We start from the raw sequence: 21,775 nt of genomic DNA, 5'->3' as shown, positions 1-21,775 counted from the left end.
GAGTATCCCTTGAGCATACCATAAAAAACAATCCCATGCTGGATTAAGGAATGTAATGATCTTAAATGATATAAAGACAGCCTAAACCCTCAAACAGTGCAACAGTTGTTAGGAACACTTGATGCAAGAAGAAATCAAACATGGAACAAAACTATGGAGAATTTGGATTTTACAACATCCAGTAAGAAAAGATGGAACCTTCTTAGAAAACTGGTGACAGCCTCTATGACTACACCTCAAAAATCCCAAGTCACAGCAAATAGTATAGCTACATGCTTACTGAAAACCTCAAAAATAAAGCTTAGCAAAACCTCCAAAAGAGAAATAAATAAGTTTATGAGGGGTATATTAGCCTCAAGTGAAGAATCAGCTCACCTAGTTGATCAGATTACAACAGAAGAAATACAAGAAGCATTAAAATTAACTAAAAATAGCTGTGTCTCTGGTGTTGATGGTACCCTTCCAGAATTCCTAAAAAATCTGGGAGAATGTGCATGGAGTTGGCTTGTAGTACCTTATTCCACAATAATTCAATCTGGTAAACTTCCCAAACAGTGAAAAGAATAAAAAATCTTGGCTATTTATAAAACCTAGGAAGCAGCCTGATGATCCAAAGAATTTCCAACCTATTTCTATCCTTTGCACTTCTTACAAACCTTTTGAAAGAGTAATCCTCAGAAGAATTACCCCCATCTTGGAAAGTATTTTATGCCCTGAACACAATAACAGACAGGTTTCAGACCTGACAGAGATTGCTTTGAACCAGGTCCTCTCAATGATACAATATGGGAAAAAAGGACATATTTAAATTAGCAAATATTCTCCAATGCAAAAAAACAATTAATCTTTTAAACCCAATGCTTTTAAAATCATAAATTCCATGTGCAGCTTGATGCAAGAAAAAGCAGGACAAGATTCCTCCAAAATAGCCTCCCCAAGGGATCAGTCTTGTCCCAGCTCTCTTCAATGTTTATTTATCAGATTTATGCTTTCATAGACTCCCAGAAGTTAATGCATGCTGATGACCTAGCTATCATTAGTCATAAGCCTAATTTTGGCAAAGTGGAAAAATCTCTTGACAATTCTAAAGCTAACCACACATTAAATCTTAATTTCTGTAATAAAGTCAAAAACCATGAAGAGTACCCAAAATATATAGGAGTCACCCTAAACAGAACTCTCACCTACAAAAAGCATATACAACAACTGGGAAATAAGACTGAAACTAGAAATAACATTATCTCTAAATTGACTGGAACTGGCTGGGGATGCAGAGCCTCCACATTCAGGGTGTCTCCCTAGCTTTGATCTTCTCAACAGTAGAGTACTGTGCCCTAGTCTGGAGTAGAGGTAGAAGTACTCACACCAAATTAATAGATATAAAAGTGAACCAAACCCTGAGTATTATCTCAGGTACTCTGAAATCAACTCCTCTACCATGGCTTCCTGTCCTAGCAAATGTCATCCCACTGAATCTTAGAAGACAGACTGCAACTTTGAAAAAATATTAAGAAACTCAAATTGAATCCTCTACAACCGATCTCAAATATACTAAACAATTCACCATGAACCCGACTCAGATCACATACTCCCTTTTGGTCTAAGGGACAGTTATTGGAAACTCACAACTTTACTCCAGAGGATGAATGGAGGATTCGTTTTAACAATTCCAACATTACCAATTCATCACTCATTGAAGATTCCTGTTCTGAGCCTCCTCGATTTGATCTGCCACACAAACAATGGTCCTCCCTAAACAGAATTAAAATGGGCTACAGAAGATGTGAATATCTACTTCATAAATGGAAAATTGCCAATCAGCCATACTGTAAATGCTCTGCTCTGCAAACCATGTCTCATTTAGTGGAGTTCTGTCCAATTTCCCAGGGGGGGGGGGATAGCGGAATTACATCAAAGCTACAAAAGGGAGCACTGCAATGGTTATCCAATTTAAAACTTGATTTGTAATAGCCCTATTTTTCTGTATTTGACCATACAAATAAATTTAAATAGACTAGCATTGTGAGTGAAGGATAATGGTTGTCAATTTCAGAAAAATATTACATACTGTATATTATACTGATGGTACTGAATTGTAAGAAACTGACTAGGCTAGTGATCTGGGTGATGGTGGATAGAGAGCTGAATTCAGAGAACATACTGCAAAGGTTTGCAAAATAGCTCAAAGTGTGAGTGGCCTTTACACTGTTGGAGGTTGAAGAACACACTGACAAGTTGAGATAGAGAGGCTACTATCACTCTTTATAAGGATATGACAGAGTCCACATCTTGACTACTGTGCACACATTTAGTCACCAAGGTTTCTTGTTGGTGGGGACATCCAGCACCAAGTCACCAAGCCTGTGGAATGATTCCTGTGAGGAGAGACTGACAGTGTGTGGGTTGCAAAGTCTAGTTAATAGGCAGAAAAGAGGGGACACAAACAGTAACTTAAAAATTACTAAAGGGATTCAATAAGATTGACACAAAGAAATTTTTCAATATATGACAAGTAGAGGGAGAACCAAAGGGTTCAGCCCTCGAAGCTGTGTGAGAACTATTTTTTTTTTTTTTTTAAAGTCGGAGAGTAGTGAATGACTGAAATTTTCAGAGGAAGTCCTGAGTTCACCCATTATAAGGTTTAATGGAAAGAATACAGCACAAAGGAACAATAAAATGTAAGTTTATCAGATCATATGGCAGTGGATGTATTTCTTGTTCTTCTAGGTGGATGTTGGCATATTTCTCAGTTTCACCGTAATAAGATAATTTGCAAGAACAAGAAACCTTATAAACACCTGGAACAGAGAGGGGAGATAGTGAATACGTAGTAGAGTGAATAAGGGCAACCAGCTTCAGATGAGGGTTGAAAATAGTATAGATTCTATTTTATTTTTTTTTAGAGTCCTGGCTGTTTTTTCTGAGGTGCTCTGGATATAGGGAATATTACCAGCATTACTGTAGTCTGTTTGATGAGAAGGATGTGAGGAGAAGTAAGAAAAACCAACATTAAATTTGGCAGTGGATGTATTTCTTGTGTTGTTCTAGGTGGATGATGTTGGCATATTTCTCAATTTCACTGTCATCGTCATCATACTTGTCAAGGATTTAGGTCTAGAGTGGCCTGTTCCAGCCTTAGAAATTATCATTGAATATCGTAAGGGGATGTCCTGGTTTTCTTTTTCCTAATGGTTTGTAATTTAGGCTTGTTTTGGTAATCTTTCTGTTTTCATTCTCTCAACATGTTCCATCCATTCATATTTATATTTTTTTCTATCACTAATTCCTGGTTTAATTCTTTCATAATTTCTTCATTTTTTTTTGTGATCGAATAGCATATACTTTGCAGTTGAAATAAAGTTTTTCATAAACTTCATTTCAACTGTTATTAAACTTTGTCTTTTTGTTTTATAGTCCAGATTTCACTTCCATACAATAGGACTGGTAGGGCTAATGTATTGTATACTTTTAGTCTGTTTTTGTACTAGGTTAGGTTTAAATATAGATGTTTACAATCTGTTATTTTTAAATATTTTGCTATTTTTAGATTTATATCTTTTTTCATTTTCATATGTAATCATACATCCTCGGTAGTTAAATGATTTCACCTGTTCTATAATCTTGTTATCTATTACTATTTTACTTCTTACTGGATCTTGTCCTTTAAAGGACATTGTTTTTGATTTTTGTGTTGATATTATCATTCCATAATCTTTGGCTGTCTCATTTAAATTTAAAATAACTTTCTGTAAGTTATCGTCAGAATTTATAATTGTTATTTGGTCATCAGTAAAAAGGAGAGTATTTAAGTTCACAATAGGAGAAAATTTAATACCTTGATGGAAATTTTTATTCTATTTTATTATTATTTCATTTAGATAAATATTAAAAAGAGTTGCTGAAAGGGGATATCCTTGTTGGACTCCTTGGTTTATCTCTCTCATATATGATAGCTCATGATTTAATCTTATTTGTATTTGATTATTTTCATATATACTTATGATAGCTTTTAGAATATTATTTAGTATTTGTCTTTCTTTTAATATGTTAAATAAAATGCTTCTTTTAACTTTGTCATATGCTTTTTCAAAGTCAATAAATGTAATATGTATTTCTAAATTGTATTCTCTTCTTTTCTCTATTATCAATTCTAGGCAATAGGCCGGGTCTATACATGATCGTTCTTTTCTAAATCCGTACTTATGTATTCTGTACTTCTAAAATAAAGTTTTCAGAATATTTTATTAGTTTGTTATTTAAAATTTTCTTATATATTTTGTAACAGGAATTTAGTATACTTACACCTCTATAATTTTTAGGGTCATCTCTACTACCTTTTTTAAAGATAGGGATCACAATTTCTTTTCCCCATTCTATTGATGGGTTGCTAGTTGAATGGATTTTACTTAAAAATAATAGGAGTCTTTCTTTGAACCTTATTCCTGCATCTTTATATAATTCTGAATTCTAACTTATCATTTCCAGCTGATTTTCCATTTCTTGTTTCTTTCAGGCTGATTTCTAATTCTTCTTTTGTTATTTCGTTTCATTTTCATTAAATGTTTGCCAGTTATCTTTTTAAAATAATTATCTGTCCACAATGTACAGAAATTTAGAAATTCTTCTAATTTCAATTCAGTGTTTAATTTTATGTTTTCTTTAGTATCTGTACTTAAATGTTTAAAAATCTTATATACGTTGGGTCTTATTTTATATAAATCATGTTCTAAATTAGAAACAAATTTGTTCCATGTCTCTATGTCTTTTTCTGACTTCTCTTTTAGCTATAGCTCTTATTCTTTTATATTCTATTTCATCTTCTAATCTTTTACTGCTTAACCATTTATAATAGGCTTCTTTTTTCATATTGGTTATTTCTTTGATTGTATCATCCCATATCTTCAGTTTTTTCTTTTTATTGAATTTTTTGGTCTTTCCCAAGCTTTCATTTGCTGCTGTATTTAATATAGTTTTTATATTAAGTCATTCTATTTCTACAGTTTCAGTTTCTATTTCAGTTTCACTGTAATAATATAATTTGCAAGAACAAGAAACCTTGTAAACCCCTCAAACAGAGAGGGGAGATAGCAAATACTTAGTAGAGCGGATCAGGGCAACCAGTTTCAGATGAAGGATGAAAGCAGTATAGAGATCCTTTTTTATTTATTTCTTTTTTTTAGAGTCCTTGTTATTTTTTCTGAGGTGCTCTAGATATACAGAATAGTAACAGCATTACTGTACTCTAGTCTGTTTGATAAGAAGGATGTGAGGAGAAGGAGGAAAAATCAATTTGTTAAATTTTCTTAACTTTGTAACTACTGGCTAGGAAGGTCTGGTGAATAAAGATGAGTTCAACTGAAATGGAAGCCTATGTGGAATAGAGGATGGAAGATCTTTTGACAAGTGTTTTGATAACACCATACTATTGAAAGGGGGAGGTGATGGGAAGGTTCATATATGAATCTACCTGTGTGGGTGATTTTTCTGTAAACTGAAAAAGAAAAGGGGGGGGGGGGTTGACATTGGGAAGATATGTGATTAGAGTATCTAGAAAATGCAGGCCATTATTTTCTTCTCCTATGGTGAGCTGGATTCTGGGGTGATGGCTATTGAGGTGGATGAGGAAGGAGTCTAATGTCTCTGAGCCTTGTGGCCAAATAGAGAAAACATCATTAATATAAGTTAGCTAGATAGAAGGTTCGAGAATGGAGGTATCAAGGGCATGTTTCTTAAAGTGTTCCATAAAGAAATTGGCTATAGGAGGAAAAAGGGAAGAGACAGTGGCTGTACCCTCTAACCTTTTATATATGTAAACTGCCAAGAGAAGTAGCTGGCATGGATGGCAAAATTAAAAAGATCAATGATATCAGGGGGAAATCATTTTTCAGTAAAGTGTCAGAAAGGACAATATAGATATATAGAGAGCTGACATCACTATTATTTAAAACTAAATTTTGAATCAAAGATTTGAAATGAGTGGAATTTTTAATATAAGATGAAGTATAATATATCCAGCAAGTGGGATTAAAGATTTAGCTCATTGTTTAGTTACCTTAAAAGACAGGAATCAGTAGCATCCACTATAGGGTAGAGAGGGTTATTGGGTTTATGAATTTCAATCTGTATATCCAGTGGGGAAGGAACTAAATGGTTTGAGTTTTTTTCATCATTTCAGGAAGCCAAGAAGTGGCATTTCTTTGAAGCCTTTGTAATGTTTTTTTCTGCGAATTGGTGGTATTATAATCAAGAGGTTTATAAGTGGTGCAGTCTCTGAGCAATTTCATTTTCCGATTATAATCACTAGCAATGAAGACTAGAAAACCCTAGAAGTTGTGGGTATCCAGACAACAAATGGGTTCAAAATGCAGTATGATAGGCATTGTGTAAAGAATGGTTAGTGTGGGTCTCCCGCAATGAGATGCCTTACTCCAAAGAGTCAGAAGTATCAAAGCTGGATAATATCTGTATAACAATAATAAAAACAATATACACTGCTTGGAAAGAAGTCAATGGACACTACCATGGGCGAGGTGAAAAGTGCCATATAATGAATTACATGTTTGTAGCCAGTATAAATTAAAGGAATATGATGCTTCCAAGTCAGTGCAATTGTGTCCAGGTGAAATTGCTGTGAGAAGGGAACTAATGGAGTTTAAAAGAGACATTGATAGGATGTCATGTTACAGACCTATCTGTTTGGCAAATTGGGCCTTCCCAGGTCAACAATCAGTGATACTATACTAAGATAGAAAGGTAGGGAGTCAATTGCAAGTACTATCCCACAGTGGATGACCCACCACACTCACAGAACATGACCATAGGATTCTACAAGGGATAATATGTAAAAAATCATCATTCATTCGGCTGAATGTGGAGTTCCAGGCATCAAGTTCCCTGTACACAGTGTACAAATCTGCACAAAAACATTCAGAACCAAGACTCACAACATGAGTTTCCATGGTACAATTGCACAACATGCAAGTCTCACATTACCCAAACCAATATGCAGCATTGTCTTCAGTGGTGCAAAGAGCATGTACAGTAGGATGTGGAAGCTTAGAAAGCTGTGTTATGGAGCAATGAATTATGCTACACCCTTGACTGAGGAGATGAATGTGTGGATGTGGCAAATGCCAAGTGAATATCTCTTACTAGACTATGTAACCCCAACTATGAAATTTATAGGTGGCAGTATGATGGTATGGTCCTGTTTTTCGGCCTTGGATCTCTGTTTGTGGTGCCACAAACACTAAACTCCAAGAGATATTTGAACATTCTGGACAATGCAATGCTTCCTACTTTGTGGTGTTTCTACGGAAATGACCATTGTCGCATTCAGCAAAACAATGCACTGTGTCATAAGGCTGCAGCTGTAACTGCATTGTTTGTGGACATATGTCACCACACTTGACTGGCCTCACACAGTCTTGATCTCAAACCTACTGAACATCTGCGAGATAAACTGGAGAGTTGGGTGAGGTCAAAGCACATCTCCTCTACAACAGTTCATTGGTCCCAACTTCCCATCGATCTCTATCACACACTTGTGGAAAGTAGGCTCATAGGATTGCTGCAGTCTTCACAGCAAAAGGTAGCAGTGTGATCTTGTTAAGGTGGGCACATGGCTGTTTGTTCTTACACTATGGTGTCCACTGACTTCTTTCCGAGCAGTGTACATGTTCTCTGGCACCTACTTTGCCTCTTCTGTATATTGTCGTAGTCATACATTGTGGAAATGAGCTATTCATTTCCAAAAAAAGAATTCTCTTTCTTTGTAGCATTTCACTACTCTTTCAGCTGTTTCAGTGAAACCAACTTTCTGTGATTTGAGGTAAACAGATGCAGGAGCAACACAATACTAAAAAGGGAGAAACCATGAAGATCTTCAGATTTTTAAAGTTTTGAAAAAGGATTTCAAACTGAAAATTAGCTATGAAAGACCATGACATTATATCTAATCTAAAGGCTTTGGTTTAAATAGAATTACAGCTAAAACAACTCAGGTTATGAGGCAAGTATTTTTGCTAACTGCATGTTCTCTGGAAAGTGTTTCTGCAGCATGAAAAAGCTTACTTTCTGGGATGAAACCCTGATGTCTCCAAATGAAATTGGCTAATTTATCTCCATTTCAAAATCTATTAGAAGATTCCTCACATTCTATATGACAATGTGTCCTCTTTAGGACACATTGTCCTAAAGAGTGTGCTACAGAGGGCCTCTAATCTAATGACAATACACTACTTGTCAGTTGGGATGTTTGCATCCACAAAATCTATCATATACATCAAAGTTTTTCCAATTGGTTATACTATAAATTAAAGATACCAAGAAATCATATGCTTGGTTTAATCTATTATCCACCTTGAACACAGACCTGAACATCCTGGAGGTGTATTTCAGGCAGTGGTACCTGACGCCAAATCCAACAAAAACTGTGTCCACAGCATTCCACTTGAACAATGCAGAGGCGAATCGACACCTCAATCTCTCTTTTTGTGGCAAAATGGTAGAACATGAGCCTCACCCAAAATACCTTAGAGCAAGCCTGGACAGAAGCCTAACCTATAAAAGGCACATCACCAACCTGTCCAACAAAGTTAAAATGAGAAATAACATCATCTCACGGCTTGCTGGAACAACCTGGGGTCATGGTGCTGATGTCTTAAGGTCATCTGCACTAGCCCTCGCATTCTCTGCAGCAGAATACTGTGCCCCTGTCTGGAAAAGAAGTGCGCACACTAACTTTATAGACACCTAGCTAAACTCTACCATGCGCACAATTAGTGAGACACTAAGAAACACCCCTCTCCCCTCGCTGCCTGTCCTACCTAACATTGCTCCATCAAATATACAGAGAAGACAAGCCTCGATTAAAGTATTTAATAAAGTAATGAGCAACCCATTCCTGTTCCTGACTCTCATAAATCCACCTGTATTCACCTAAAATCATGAAACCCTTTCTGGTTCATGGATGAACTCTCTTCAGCTGCCTTACCATCAACACCTGACATGTGGAGAGAACACTGGTCCAACAATCTTCCAACAAATGGTTTCCTGGTTGAAGATCCCTGTACTCTGCAGTCTGGTTTTGCCCTTCCTAGGAAGATTTAGTCATCTATCAACAGGATCAGAACTAACCAGGGCAGATGTGGCTACCTACTGCATAAATGGAGACTATCAAACCATCCTTATTGTGACTGTTCCCCTGTGGCCAACGATCACTCATATTGTGAATGACTGCCCAAGGCATCAATTTCATGGTGGTGGCCCTCCAGGACATCCACGAGGTGACATGAGGCTCTGGATTGGCTTTCTGGCCTGGACATTGACCTGTAGCTGCTTTTGCCATAAGAATAAATAAATAAATCCTTTATCCAAGTGTAATCAAACAAATTTGAGCCTGAACTATTTTCAGGACTGGGACAACTTGTATAAAGAAAGTAATGACTTCATATCATTTGCTTTAGTATCCCGTAATGCGAAGCACACCTACTTGCGGGCATGTATAATGCTATGCATTATGGGAAGGGTCACTACCCAGGCTGGTTTTGACCTTTATTGAGGTCTGATCAGTGGAAGCCAGACCCAGAGGTGATACTAAGGTTGAAGTAATGCAGAAGTCATATTTTTATATACGAGTAGCCAAAAGGTGTTACCCCTTATTATTAAAATACTCTGGATTAGAGAATGTATAATTCATAATGTATAATGCATAGCATTATACATTTCCACAAGGAGATGTGCTTTGCATTATGAGATACTAAGGCAAGTGATGTTAAGTCATTACCTTCTTTATACAAACTGCCCCAGTCCTGAAAATAGTTCAGGCACAAATTTGTTTGCTTACACTTGAATAAAGGATTAAACTAAGTATATAATTTCTTGGTATCTTTAATTTATATCACATCAAAATTTATGTGCTGTGTGTAATGTCTTTATTGGATTTATGACTAAAGTAACTAAAGCTATGGGGGGACTAGTGTATTGTGTCAGTAAATTGTGTGTATTCCAGACAGTTTTCTTGGTTTGAGGAATGAAAAACCAAAGTTTCCAAGAGGAAAATTCCTGTCTACCTTGATAGCCAACATTTCACCACTTATTAGCCACCTGTGGTATCCAGGATACCACCTAAAATGCTACTAAAATCATATCACATCAAAATTTCTGTGCTGTGTGTGTGTTGCTGTTTGAATTTGTGGCTGAAGTAACTAAGACTATGTTGCCTGTGTATTATGTCTGTAAACTGTGTGTGTTCTTCTGGCCAGTTTGCTTGTTTTGAGGGATGAAAATCCCCTGCCTCCTCTGTATAAGACTGGCTAACTTACCTTCAGTTGAAAAGCATAGGTAAAGGTGTAGTACGTGAATCACTGCCATCCATGCAATAACTGTTATTCCTCCCTCCTTTATACAAATTTTAGGAATGGTTATTCAATTCAACTCTTACTCGCCTGTGTTTAATGAAAATCTTCCCAGTGTCTATCCAATTACATACATCATGATGTTTATCAAGTAGATTACAATTTCTCTGTCGACCTTGATAGCCAACATTTCACCTATTAACCATTATTAGCTACCTGTGTTTTCCAGTTTCTTCACACATGATATGGTCACCGGAAACCTAGGTAACTAGATCATGCTCATGGCAAATGTGATTTGATCACATCTGCCATGGGCAAGCCATACACAAGACAACCACCAAATTCTTATCTTTACTGGTCAATAATCCTCTCATCAACCCAAATCAGATCAAGAATAAACAATGCAAAAGCCCAATTCTCTAAGATGAAAAGCATTTTAACAGGAAACCTCAACCTACAATTGAAAAAAAAAAAATTAGTAATGACATTGATATGGAGCATTGCACTGTACAGATGTAAAACCTGGATTCTATGCAGAGAAGATGTAAGAAGATTGGAGGCTTTTGAAATGTGGTGCTGGTGCCGCATAAGCAAAATAAAATGGACAGAAAAAAAAAAAAAATTAAACGAACAAGTCCTGAGAGAGATAAACGAAACAAGAACTCTAATTAAATCTATCAAAATTAGAAGGGATAGGTGGTTTGGACATATACTTCGACATGATGGACTTGTGAAAAGAATAACTGAAGGCAAAAGAAGAAGAGGCAGACCAAGGAAAAGCTTTCTTGACCAAGTCAAAGACAGCAAGAGTTTGAGGAGTTACCAGGAGGTTAAGAAGAAAGCCAATGACAGAGCAGAATGGAGGAAATTGCTGCTGAGCTACCAGTCCCAAGACTGATGCAACTGATGATCAACTCAAATCCCTTGCCTCCAGCACTTCCTGTAGCACATTACCAATAGAATACACAGCCTTTCATTTCTGAACTCCCAAGTTTTAAACTTCATGCTTAGGAATGTTAACTGTTATATATACTCATCTTTCCACCTTACTAGCCTATTTAAAATTTATTTGAAGATAAGATACAGTATTTTAATATCATTCCTAATAATTCCCTTCATTTTGCATCATTTGTAAGCAACTAGATATTTCCCATTAATCCTTTCACAGAATGGTGTTAACCTATTCCTTTTTTGAAACTTCCCTATATAATTACTTTGATAGATGTCATTTAGCCAGTAGCAAATGCTATCTGGTAAACACTATTATCCCAAGTCTATGGCAATCTGCTAAAGCATATGTACAAAATCTAGAAAATTATAACAGTCTCAGAACTAAAAGTGAGTTAGCATATGCTGGGGACATGAATTTTAATCCTGGAAAAACATTTTCAGGGTTTCATGATGACCATAGCAGCCTATGATCAGATTAGCTCCCTATGCTAACAAAAAATAGGATTAACAAAATAAGATTACATCAGCTGAATACAAGATGAAGATCAATTTTTCACTAAGATCAATGTATCTATCTATATATATATATAAATTATGCATAACAAATTCCTTAATTCCAAACTCTAGAATATAACTATTTTCAAAGAAGAACTTGTGTTTGAAAATGAATAAACAAATTCAGAGAATAGATAAGTTTACTAAAGATGAAAGCCAACTGCTTTGCTGTTGTAACACTTACTGGTACATCAATTACAAAATTATATTGGCAGATAACCAGATTTCATGAATGACACATTAGTTATGGTGTGTGGAAAAATTTTTCACAACTAGAGATCCATCTATCACAATATGGTGTTATTGCACTATTATGTGCTAAATATGGCCTCAATGTGCTTCACAAAAAAAAGATTTTGCATTCCCCCTCCCCCTTTTCATATCCTGTGAAGAAGCAGAATATTCACCAGGATTTGGAATTAAAAATGTTATGTTATCCATCCCAAAAATAATTTGGACTTTTGCTCTATTTAAAGAAGATGGAGGATATCAAGAATGACTGGTTTGGCTAAATAATAACATTTCATTTAAAATTTTTCAAAACAGTAATAAAATTACATGCTTTATTAAAATATTATTTCTACCTAAACAAAAATTTTAAAATAATGATAAATCAGATTAAATTACATTACAAACCATAATAAAAATTAAATTTGAAAAAAAAAAAGGAGATTCAAAATATTATAGCATATTATGGCAGTCAAAGAACCCAGCAAGAATTTAAAAATATAGGATTTGAATATTTTTATTCTGTGCTATACAAAGTTAATCAGTGAATTTTCTAAAGCATAAGAAATTATTCCATTCTGGAAAATTTTCATGTCTAAGAAGAGGAGAGTAAGAAATTTTATATTCTATATGTTATATTCTATGTTCTTTATAGTCTGGATAAAGGTTAGCTCAGAAAATGAAAAGGAGTATTATTCATATTTCTCTTTTCATTATTCTATGCATCAAAATTTTGCACACATTCATATAAAAAAAGTGAAGACAAAAGGTAAAATTTACCTTTATAACTTCCTTTGGCAGTTAGCTGCAGACCTTGGACAAATAGGTCATGGGCCGTAAACACTTTCTATTAATAAACATTAATTAAAATCAAAAATTAATTACAAAATAAGAAATTTAAGTTAATGATCTAAAGTTAAAAAAAAAAAAAAAAAAATTAAACACACCACATCCGTAGTTTTGTAGTTTAATTCATCACTAAGAAATTACATTCTTGGTTTAATCCTTTATTCAAGCGTAAACAAACAAAGTTTGCACGCGAAGTAACTTTGTGACTGGAACAACTCGTATATAGAGGCTCATGACTTCACATCACTTGCCTTAGTAACCCATAATGCAAAGCACATATCCTTACATGTATAATGCTATGCTTTATGGGAAGGGCCACTACCCAGACTGGTTTCAACCTTTATTGAGGTCTCATTAGGGTCTGGTTCCCACTGATGAGACCACAATACAGGTCTGGTTCTGGTTCCCACTGATGAGACCTCAATACAGGTCTGGTTCTGGTTCCCACTGATGAGACCTCAATACAGGTCAAAACCAGCCTGGGTAGTGACCCTTCCCACAATGCATAGCATTATACATGTAAGGATATGTGCTTTGCATTATGGGATACTAAGGTAAGTGATGTGAAATCATTAGCCTCTACATACAGGTTGCCCCAGTCGTGAAGTTACGACTGGGGCAAACTTTGTATGCTTACAATTGGATAAAGGATTAAACCAAGAATATAATTTCTTGGCATCTTTAATTTATAGTATAACCAAGTGGAAAAACTTTAAACAAACACAAAAGCTATTTAGCTGTTAATATTTTGCTGGTTTTATATCCAGCATCATCAGAGTACACTATGTTATCTATACAAACACTAACAATCAGCTATTAGTGGGAACAAATTGAAACAGACAGCAGAAAGAAATAAAATCTTAATTGTAAGATACTGTTGGGATTTAGGGAATATTTCATAACTGCTGCTGATTCTAAAAACAGTCTTTCTCTGACGTGTAACAACTGCTCTATAGTACTTTAATTTTCTCCCATCTAATCCTGCATAAAGAGGAAAGCATGGTCTGACATTCTAAAAACCTGCCATAACAATGGTGACAAATACATTTATGTTCTCCAAGATAGATATCATCAGATCTTCTTGTCTGTTCATAGCCATCCCAGTTTAGCTGTATGGATACTTCATACACTCACTGATGTGATGAAGGATGGAGTTTGTTGTTAGGTAGTGGCAGATACTAGACTCATATACAGTTTAACTGTTTGTACAGCTCATATTTATTAAGTTCTGGCTATCATTTTTCAGACATGTCCTGAAAATAAGAAATGGAAACAGTTTTTCTGCAGTCTTGTGTATTGGAGTGGGGGGGGAGAGAGAAGAGATTGAGAAAACATTTAGTATTTTTATCTTTATTTATTTATTTATTTTTGGGTGGGAGGATGGAGGTTATAATCAGTCACCATAAATGTGTGTTGAAGCTAAGTGAGTTCAATGGCAAGAGCAGCATCACTCAGACCAACACCCTGTTCTTTGCAGCAGTGTTTTAACCACCCAATCATCCAAGTGGATGAAATATATCAATTATCTTAAACTTTTGCCAGAAAGAGATCAGAAAAATATTGTCCAAATTACACAAAAAAGATGTCTCCTTGCCCTGATGTCATTCCTCCAATTGTCCTGAAGGTTTGTGCACCAGACCTGATTTCTATTTTATGTTGCTTGTATATACTTTGTTACTTCACTGTATCTTTCCCACAGCCTGGAAATTGGCCTATGATCAACACATTCCCAAAAAGGGTGACAAATCACTACCATCCTATCTCACTCACCTCAGTCCTCTCTAAAGTAATGGAGAGAACCATCAATTCCCAACTCCTACATTACTGCAAAGGCACCCAGCTAATAAACAATTACTAGTGTGGATTCCATCGCTGCCAATCAACAGGAGATCTACTCACATACAGTAGCACCCCCTTATCTGCTTTTTTCTTTCCTATTATAAAGTTGAGAAATTTCACCTTTTCACTTAACGGAAGCACTTCATGGCTTCTCTTTGACATATCCGAATTGCCAGCATCACTACTCTTATGCAAAATAAGGGTCACTGAACACAAGCAGTGCAATACTGTGAGTCGATACAGCATGGATATGCTGGATAAAGGGATGATATTCACATCTTGGGTGGGATGGCACAAAATTTCATCACGCTATTCAGAACGGCACATGATTTCAAACTTATGAATTGTTCATTTTTGGAATTTTCCATTTAATATTTTTGGATCGGAATTGACTGCGGGTAACAAACTGCAGAAAGCAAACCTGTGGATAGGGGGAAAATACTGTATATTTGTCCATCTCTGGACAAATGCCATGGAGGTTTGGTGAATCTCAAATGGTTGCATTTAATATCTCCAAGGCTTTTACAGGATCTCGTACAAAGGTTTACTAAACAAACTCCCATTATTTGGTTAGTCCCAGGACTTCTGTAGTTGGATTGTCAGCTTTCTGTCTGGACATGCACCGTGTGATGGTGGATGGTTCCTTAACCTCTCACCATTCAACTAATACCAGGGTTCCACAAGGTTCTGTTCTCTCTCTCACCAACCCTCTTCCATCTTTATATCAATGGCCTACTTCAGTTGACCTCCAACCCAATACACGGTTTTGCAATGATAGCATATTGCACTCCTTCCTTTCATTTGATAAACCTTACTCTACACAAATCATCTCAACCTACAGTACATCAACTACCACTGGCCTCAATTCTAATCTGTAAGTCATCTTTCAATGTGGATTCAGTTAACCTCATCAATTTCAATGCTAGAAAAACTTAGTACTAACTTATTTCTCACCAAAAAAAATGAACCATTTTCTCCCATTTTGACAACACATCACAACAATTGCATCCTCAGCTTCTAAAAAACTAGGATTTCTTTAGCTCAAGATGTTACTTCACCTCTGAATAGCTGTTAACCTTATACTAATTAGTTGGGGGGGGGGGCTCTGCCTAAGAGCTCCCTCAAAATGCTTGACTCAATAAGGAGAAGAGCAATTAGATTGATTAATAACTCATTTCTTACCAACTCACTTTCCCCACTTTCACACAGACATTTGGCTTCTGCAATATGTGTATTCCATATTTCCACGAGAAATGTTCATATGAAATAGCATCATTAATTCCCCCACTCAGTACTAAGTCCATTGGAACATATGCAGCTGCTGCCCAACATTCCTTCACAATACACCTCGAAACCCACAGAACAAGTTTCTTTTACTTTTGCTTCATCCCTGCTACTGCTGTATTGTGGAACAGTCTTCTCCCTTATGTGTTTCCCAAAGAATAGAATATACAGAGGATTTTAAATCAAACGCAAACAAGTTTTCCCTTTCCTAAACTATGTAATGATGGGAAACTAACCAAATTGATTAACTAACCTCTTGTGTATAGGCTCAACAAAAAAATTTATATCCATTATTTCAATGGAATATCAATTTTATTGCAACCTTGACATGTATAATGTCATGACTAGCTGGGTAGTTAAAGATACTATATCTGTTGAGCTGGATGATGATGATGTGATTGTTTGTGCAAATATCTTGAAGTGTGTGTGTGCCTTAGCTTTCAATGAACAAAAAATGATGAACCATCTAAAAGGTGTATGACTAGCATCTCTAAGAAGAACAAATGGTTCATTTGATTCTTTTCTATTATAAAGTTGATTTTTGTATACTTGCTGCTTAATGCACTAAATATGTATCCAGTGCGTCTCAAAATGGGAACTGAATAGGAATACATCATTACATCGTGCAGCCAAACCAATGGTTTGGGTTTAGCTATGTTGGTTCTCTTTTTATGTAGAAATTGGCTAAAGGAGAAAATCCCACTAAAGACCAATGCAGCTGTTTGTATAATTTGCCTTTCCATGTGAAATGGAAAGTGAACATATGATATCCGAAAATATGAATAGTCCAATGTGTCTGGGAGAAATGAGATTTTATCAAATCAAGTGTCTCCGTTAGTGGTACATTAGAAAATAGTGGAGTAATATCAAATTTCAACATGTATAAACTTTTTAGGATATGAAATTTTAACATGGGTTAAAGTGATTCTGACAACTGTTTAGAAAGTTACAAGTTTATGAAAGACAGTCTATAGTATCAACTGTGGTGAACATCAGTGGTGCCTGATTTGTGAATTTTTGGTAGTCCATATGTCTCAAGTCCAGATAAAATGGGGAGAGAGGGAAGCAATAGTGAACTACCCTGCAAATCTCACCAGAAACACTTTGTGACAAAAATACTTGCCTACACAGTTACCAGGAGTTGAACATGACCGAAAGGTTAAATCATCATATTAGGAATCATCATCAGAGTTCCACAGATGACATGGAAGACATGCATCTGTGAAATTAGCATAACGAATATAGTTAGAGTGATTATTATTGGGGGGGGGGGCTTGAATTATAAAGACATGAACCGGAAGGAAGTAAGATCACATGGCAGAAAGGAAACAGAATTTATACACCTACTAAGAGATAATTACTTATGGCAGCATGTGATGGAGAGGACTAGGGATGAGAGGGCATGGGACCTGGTCACATGATCAGAAGAGTTATCCATAACCAAGGTGACCACACTGCCTCCAATTAGTAAAAATGACCAACTGGTATTGACTTGGGGGGGGGGGGGGGGCTTGTCATAATCTCCTGACAAGGCAGGAGATTATGACAAGCTTAGAAAGAAGCTTAAATCTGTGCCATGGCATAAAACACTGCAGCGCTTTTTGGAATTGTCAGTTATTGCTTAATTTGAGCTTAAAATGTACTGAAGATGCCTGTGACACACAGGCGAAAATTATACTATTAAATAATCTTTGTACGTGAGTTTTCCGTTATTAATTTTGTATCCAAAGATGTCAGTAGTGCATGGGGTATAATTAATGGTCATCTAGAGGAAGCAGTATTAAATTGAATACCTAGGTTAGGAGGGTTAATTAGGTATGCATTAGATGAATAAGTAATATCATTAAGCATGAGCTGCAGAAGAAGAAATGATGTGGAGGAGAGTATATATAAAGAGAAAGGTGATGAGCATGGCAAGGAAGACAAAATCAGATTATGAGAAGAATCTCGAGAAGGCAAAAGGGAATCCCAAAGAGTTCTTGTGGCAAGTAAGAGGAAGAATGACTATGGAAGATTAACCTTAAAGAGTGACGATGGTCACAAGGTGACAAAATCAGATAAAATAGTAAAGTTACTGAGTGACCACTTTGCAAGGGTATATCATCCTAGTGAGGTTACTGCTTTAACATATGTGACAGATGGCACTGTAGGTACAGAGGTGGATGAATTGGAAGTTCTTAGGATAATGAAGAATCTCATTGTAAATACAGCTGTGGGATTAGATGGGATATCAGCTCGGGTGTTGCGAGGATGTGTAAGGGAACTGGCAATGCCCCTGACTAGGCCTCTAATTTAAGTCTCAGCTCTGGTAGAGTTCCAAGGGAGCAGAAAGAGGGCAAAATAATCCCCTTGCATAAGAGAGGTTCTAAGACTGCAATAGCAAATTATAGACTAATCAGTATCTCAAGTGTGGTGGTAAAAGTACTTGAAAAATTAGTCAGAAAAGAATTCAAGAATGACTTTGTGAAGGGTAGATCTTAATTTAGTTTACTTTTTTTAAAATTTAATTTCCTAATTTATTAACTTTTTACATAGAATAGCAGCTGAGTTGGATAAAGGAAATGGCTATACGATGATTCTGCTGTATTTTGCAAAGGTATCTGACAGAATACCACATGGAACTCAGTTATGCAAATTAGAACAAATGGGGGATGGATATAACACTGGATAAGTGGATAAGAGAGTGGCTGCTGAACAGATATCACAAAGTGGTATATGGAGGGGCAGAATCAAGGCAAAAACAGATAACTAGTGGTGTGCCACAAGGTACAGTGCTGGGACCATTGCTATTGAATTTGTACATAAATAATATAGGAAATAACCTGAAAGGAAATATTCAGTTGTTTGCTGATGACATAAAATTAAGTAGAGTAATAGTTAATCAACATGATGTGAAGAGTTTGTAAGGTGATTTAAATAGGCTATCAGTCTGGGCAAAAGATAATGGGCATCAGTTTAATGTGGAGAAATGTCAAGTTAAGCATTTCAGGATAAATAGATTACAAGCTGTGTATCACATTGATGACACTGTACTCCAAGAAATAGATGAAGCTAGAGATTTAGGAGTGGTGGTAGACAGAGAGTTCAACTTAAGAGGGTATATTACTAAGGATGCTAAGGTAGCCCATAAAATTACTTCAGTATTGAAGAACACATTAACAAGTAGAGATAAGGAAGTTGTTCCTCTTTATAAGGCCTTGATACATCCATATGTGGATTACTGCACTCAGGTCTAGTAGGTTTCTTGGGGATGAGGAAGTGGTGGAAAAGATTCAGAGCAAGCGACCATGATGGTAAGTGGTATGTGGAATGTTCCCTATGAGGACAGAATGAGGGTGCATGGATTGCAGAAGTTGGTTGATAGGAGAAAAAAGAGGGGATATGATAAAAACATTTTATAGAGTTTTAGAGGATCAATATAGAGGAAATGTTTCAGCAACTGACTAGGGACCACAATAAGAGGTCATCCCTGGAAGTTGAATAAAGGAGTGATTTCCAAGTCATTGCTTGGAGAGTTGTGAATGAATGGAATTGGATACAGGAGTCAGTTGTGAGTGCTTTATCTGTTAATTACTTCAAGGAGAAGTACGATAAATTGTGTGGATAGTTTGGGTGTTTCGCAACGAGTCTTCAGACTCCATGTAGGTGCCTGTACAACATAATACCTTTACAATATTTCAAGGATAAAAATGTTCTGCTTCACATTATTTATCTCATTTGCTCACAAGAGATAAAATTTCAAGTGTAAAATAAACTAAATTACATCTATTTTGAAATATGAGATCAATCTTAGCAATACATTTATTTCTTACTGGCAATATTTTGCCATGCCATATCATTCGGGTTCTTTCATTTAGCTGAAAATATTGCAAAAAGTTTTCATGCTATTTTCAAATGCTTGCACAGAAAATAATTACATTAAATATATGTGGTTTCAAATAACATACATATTTTTTTATTTCCTTGCAAAAGTTCAATATGCATTGTCATCATGCTTACAGTTAGCTACGTTATTGTTAATCAAAACTTAAAAAAAATTTGCAGCTCAATTTTTTTTCTTGCTATTTTTATTGTAATGAATGGCATTTTGCATTTACCAAATGAAAAGTTTATAAGTTGGCAAACTGTACATTACACCAATTTCCATTCTCTTCATCCATTAATAACAATATACAACACAGCTGAGATTGCTACTCATTCTGAGTGAATCATTCCTATAATTGCTAGAATTAGATGATCTGAGTATGGAATACACAGCAATGAATTTAGGCTTTTACCACCTCGGCAAATGCCCTAATGCTAAGTGTTGTTATGCCACTGGGAATACATTGTAATGAAGCTTAAAATTGTGTTGCAAATGACACAGACCAAGATTTAAACGTCTCTCACTGCAAAATATTCCCCCCCCCCCTTTTTGGTTCAATGCACATTGAGACAAAATCCTCATTCTTAATGTTTTGTGTTTAAGAATGAAATCCTCAGAAATTTTTTTTTTCTAAACTAATTTGACTTGAAAGTAACCTAATCAAAAATAAAAAAATTCTTTAAGAAAGCAAATAATGTGATACAGATAAATTTTTGAATAAGTGCATTCAGCTTGCACGACTGGGGGTATTTAATCAAACAACTTTAAAGTTGGTCATAGCGGCATATATACTGCTAAAATAAACCACAGTATAACGCCATGGTACTGGCATGGGAATAAACTCTTAATTCCCATGGAGGGGAATAAAGAGAGACGATCCTATAGATGCCCTCTATCTGTTTATAATAAATGGGGTCTATGGGGTCTTCCACCTCTCACCCCCCCCTTGCCAATTTTTTTATGGGAGAATCTGAAAAACAAGCTGTTGACTTGGCCCATCTCAAACCTTCTATCTAGTTATGTATGTAGATGTGTTTTCTATTTGGTCTCATGGCCCAGGCACATTAGATACTTTTCTATGTCACCCCACAGTCTTCACCCTAGAATCCAATTTACAATGGAAAAGGAAACTAATAACAGTGGCCTTGCTAAACACCTTGGACAGATGCCAATGTAACAGTAACTTGTCCTTTCAGTATATAGGAAACCTACTCATACAGTCAGATACATTCACAAACTTTCCCATCACCCCCCCCCCCAACAATATCTTCTTCTTCTGCAGCTTGTCCCACTTAAATAGGGTCGCTGTTTTTAGTGAGTCTCCTCCACATCCTCCTGTCTTGGGCTGTAACCACATCCAAGTTCTTCATCCTCAAGTCCTCCTCCACCAGCTCCCTCCATCTCTTCTTTGGCAGCCTGTGCTTCCTCCTCCTCCCCTGCACATCGATCTGCATGGCCTTTCTTCTGACATACTCATCCTCCCTCCTCATCACATTACCAAACCATCTCAACCTTGCCTCCTGTATCTTCGCTCTTAACTTCATAACTTTCATTGTTTCCACTTACATAGTCATTTCTCAGACGACCCTTTCTGGTCACACCTAAGCATTCTCATCTCTGCTACCTCCATCCTGCTGATGTTATTTTTTCTCAGGGCTATGGTTTTCATAGCATACATCATAGTTGGTCTCACTACTGTCCTGAACATTGTGCCTTTTAGATCGATCACCACCCTCTTATCACATAGCACTCCAGTTCCTCCATCCAGCTTGTATCCTGTATCCCACTTCCTTCTCAGTCTCTCCATCCTCTTTCACTGGTAAACCTAAGTATCTAAAGTCCCTAA

The 21,775-nt window shown here is 36.1% G+C and overlaps 1 protein-coding gene across 1 annotated transcript in view; it reads right to left on the bottom strand.

Annotated features, from left to right (window-relative positions):
• The window catches only part of LOC150092815 (protein-lysine N-methyltransferase SMYD4-like), a 365,428-nt gene that overhangs the window by 65,075 nt on the left and 278,578 nt on the right, over window positions 1-21,775 (bottom strand). Inside the window, exon 16 of the mRNA XM_090414288.1 lies at window positions 12,873-12,939. Within this exon, the coding sequence (XP_090270414.1) occupies window positions 12,873-12,939 (67 nt within the window). The remainder of the gene's footprint in view (window positions 1-12,872; window positions 12,940-21,775) is intronic.

This window comes from Typopeltis vanoorti, chromosome 25 (genome assembly GCF_054136105.1).
Source record: "Typopeltis vanoorti isolate ZY-2024b chromosome 25, IOZ_Tvanoo_1.0, whole genome shotgun sequence".
Taxonomy (NCBI): Eukaryota; Metazoa; Arthropoda; class Arachnida; order Uropygi; family Thelyphonidae; genus Typopeltis; species Typopeltis vanoorti.
This window is presented reverse-complemented; position numbering and strand designations above follow the sequence as displayed.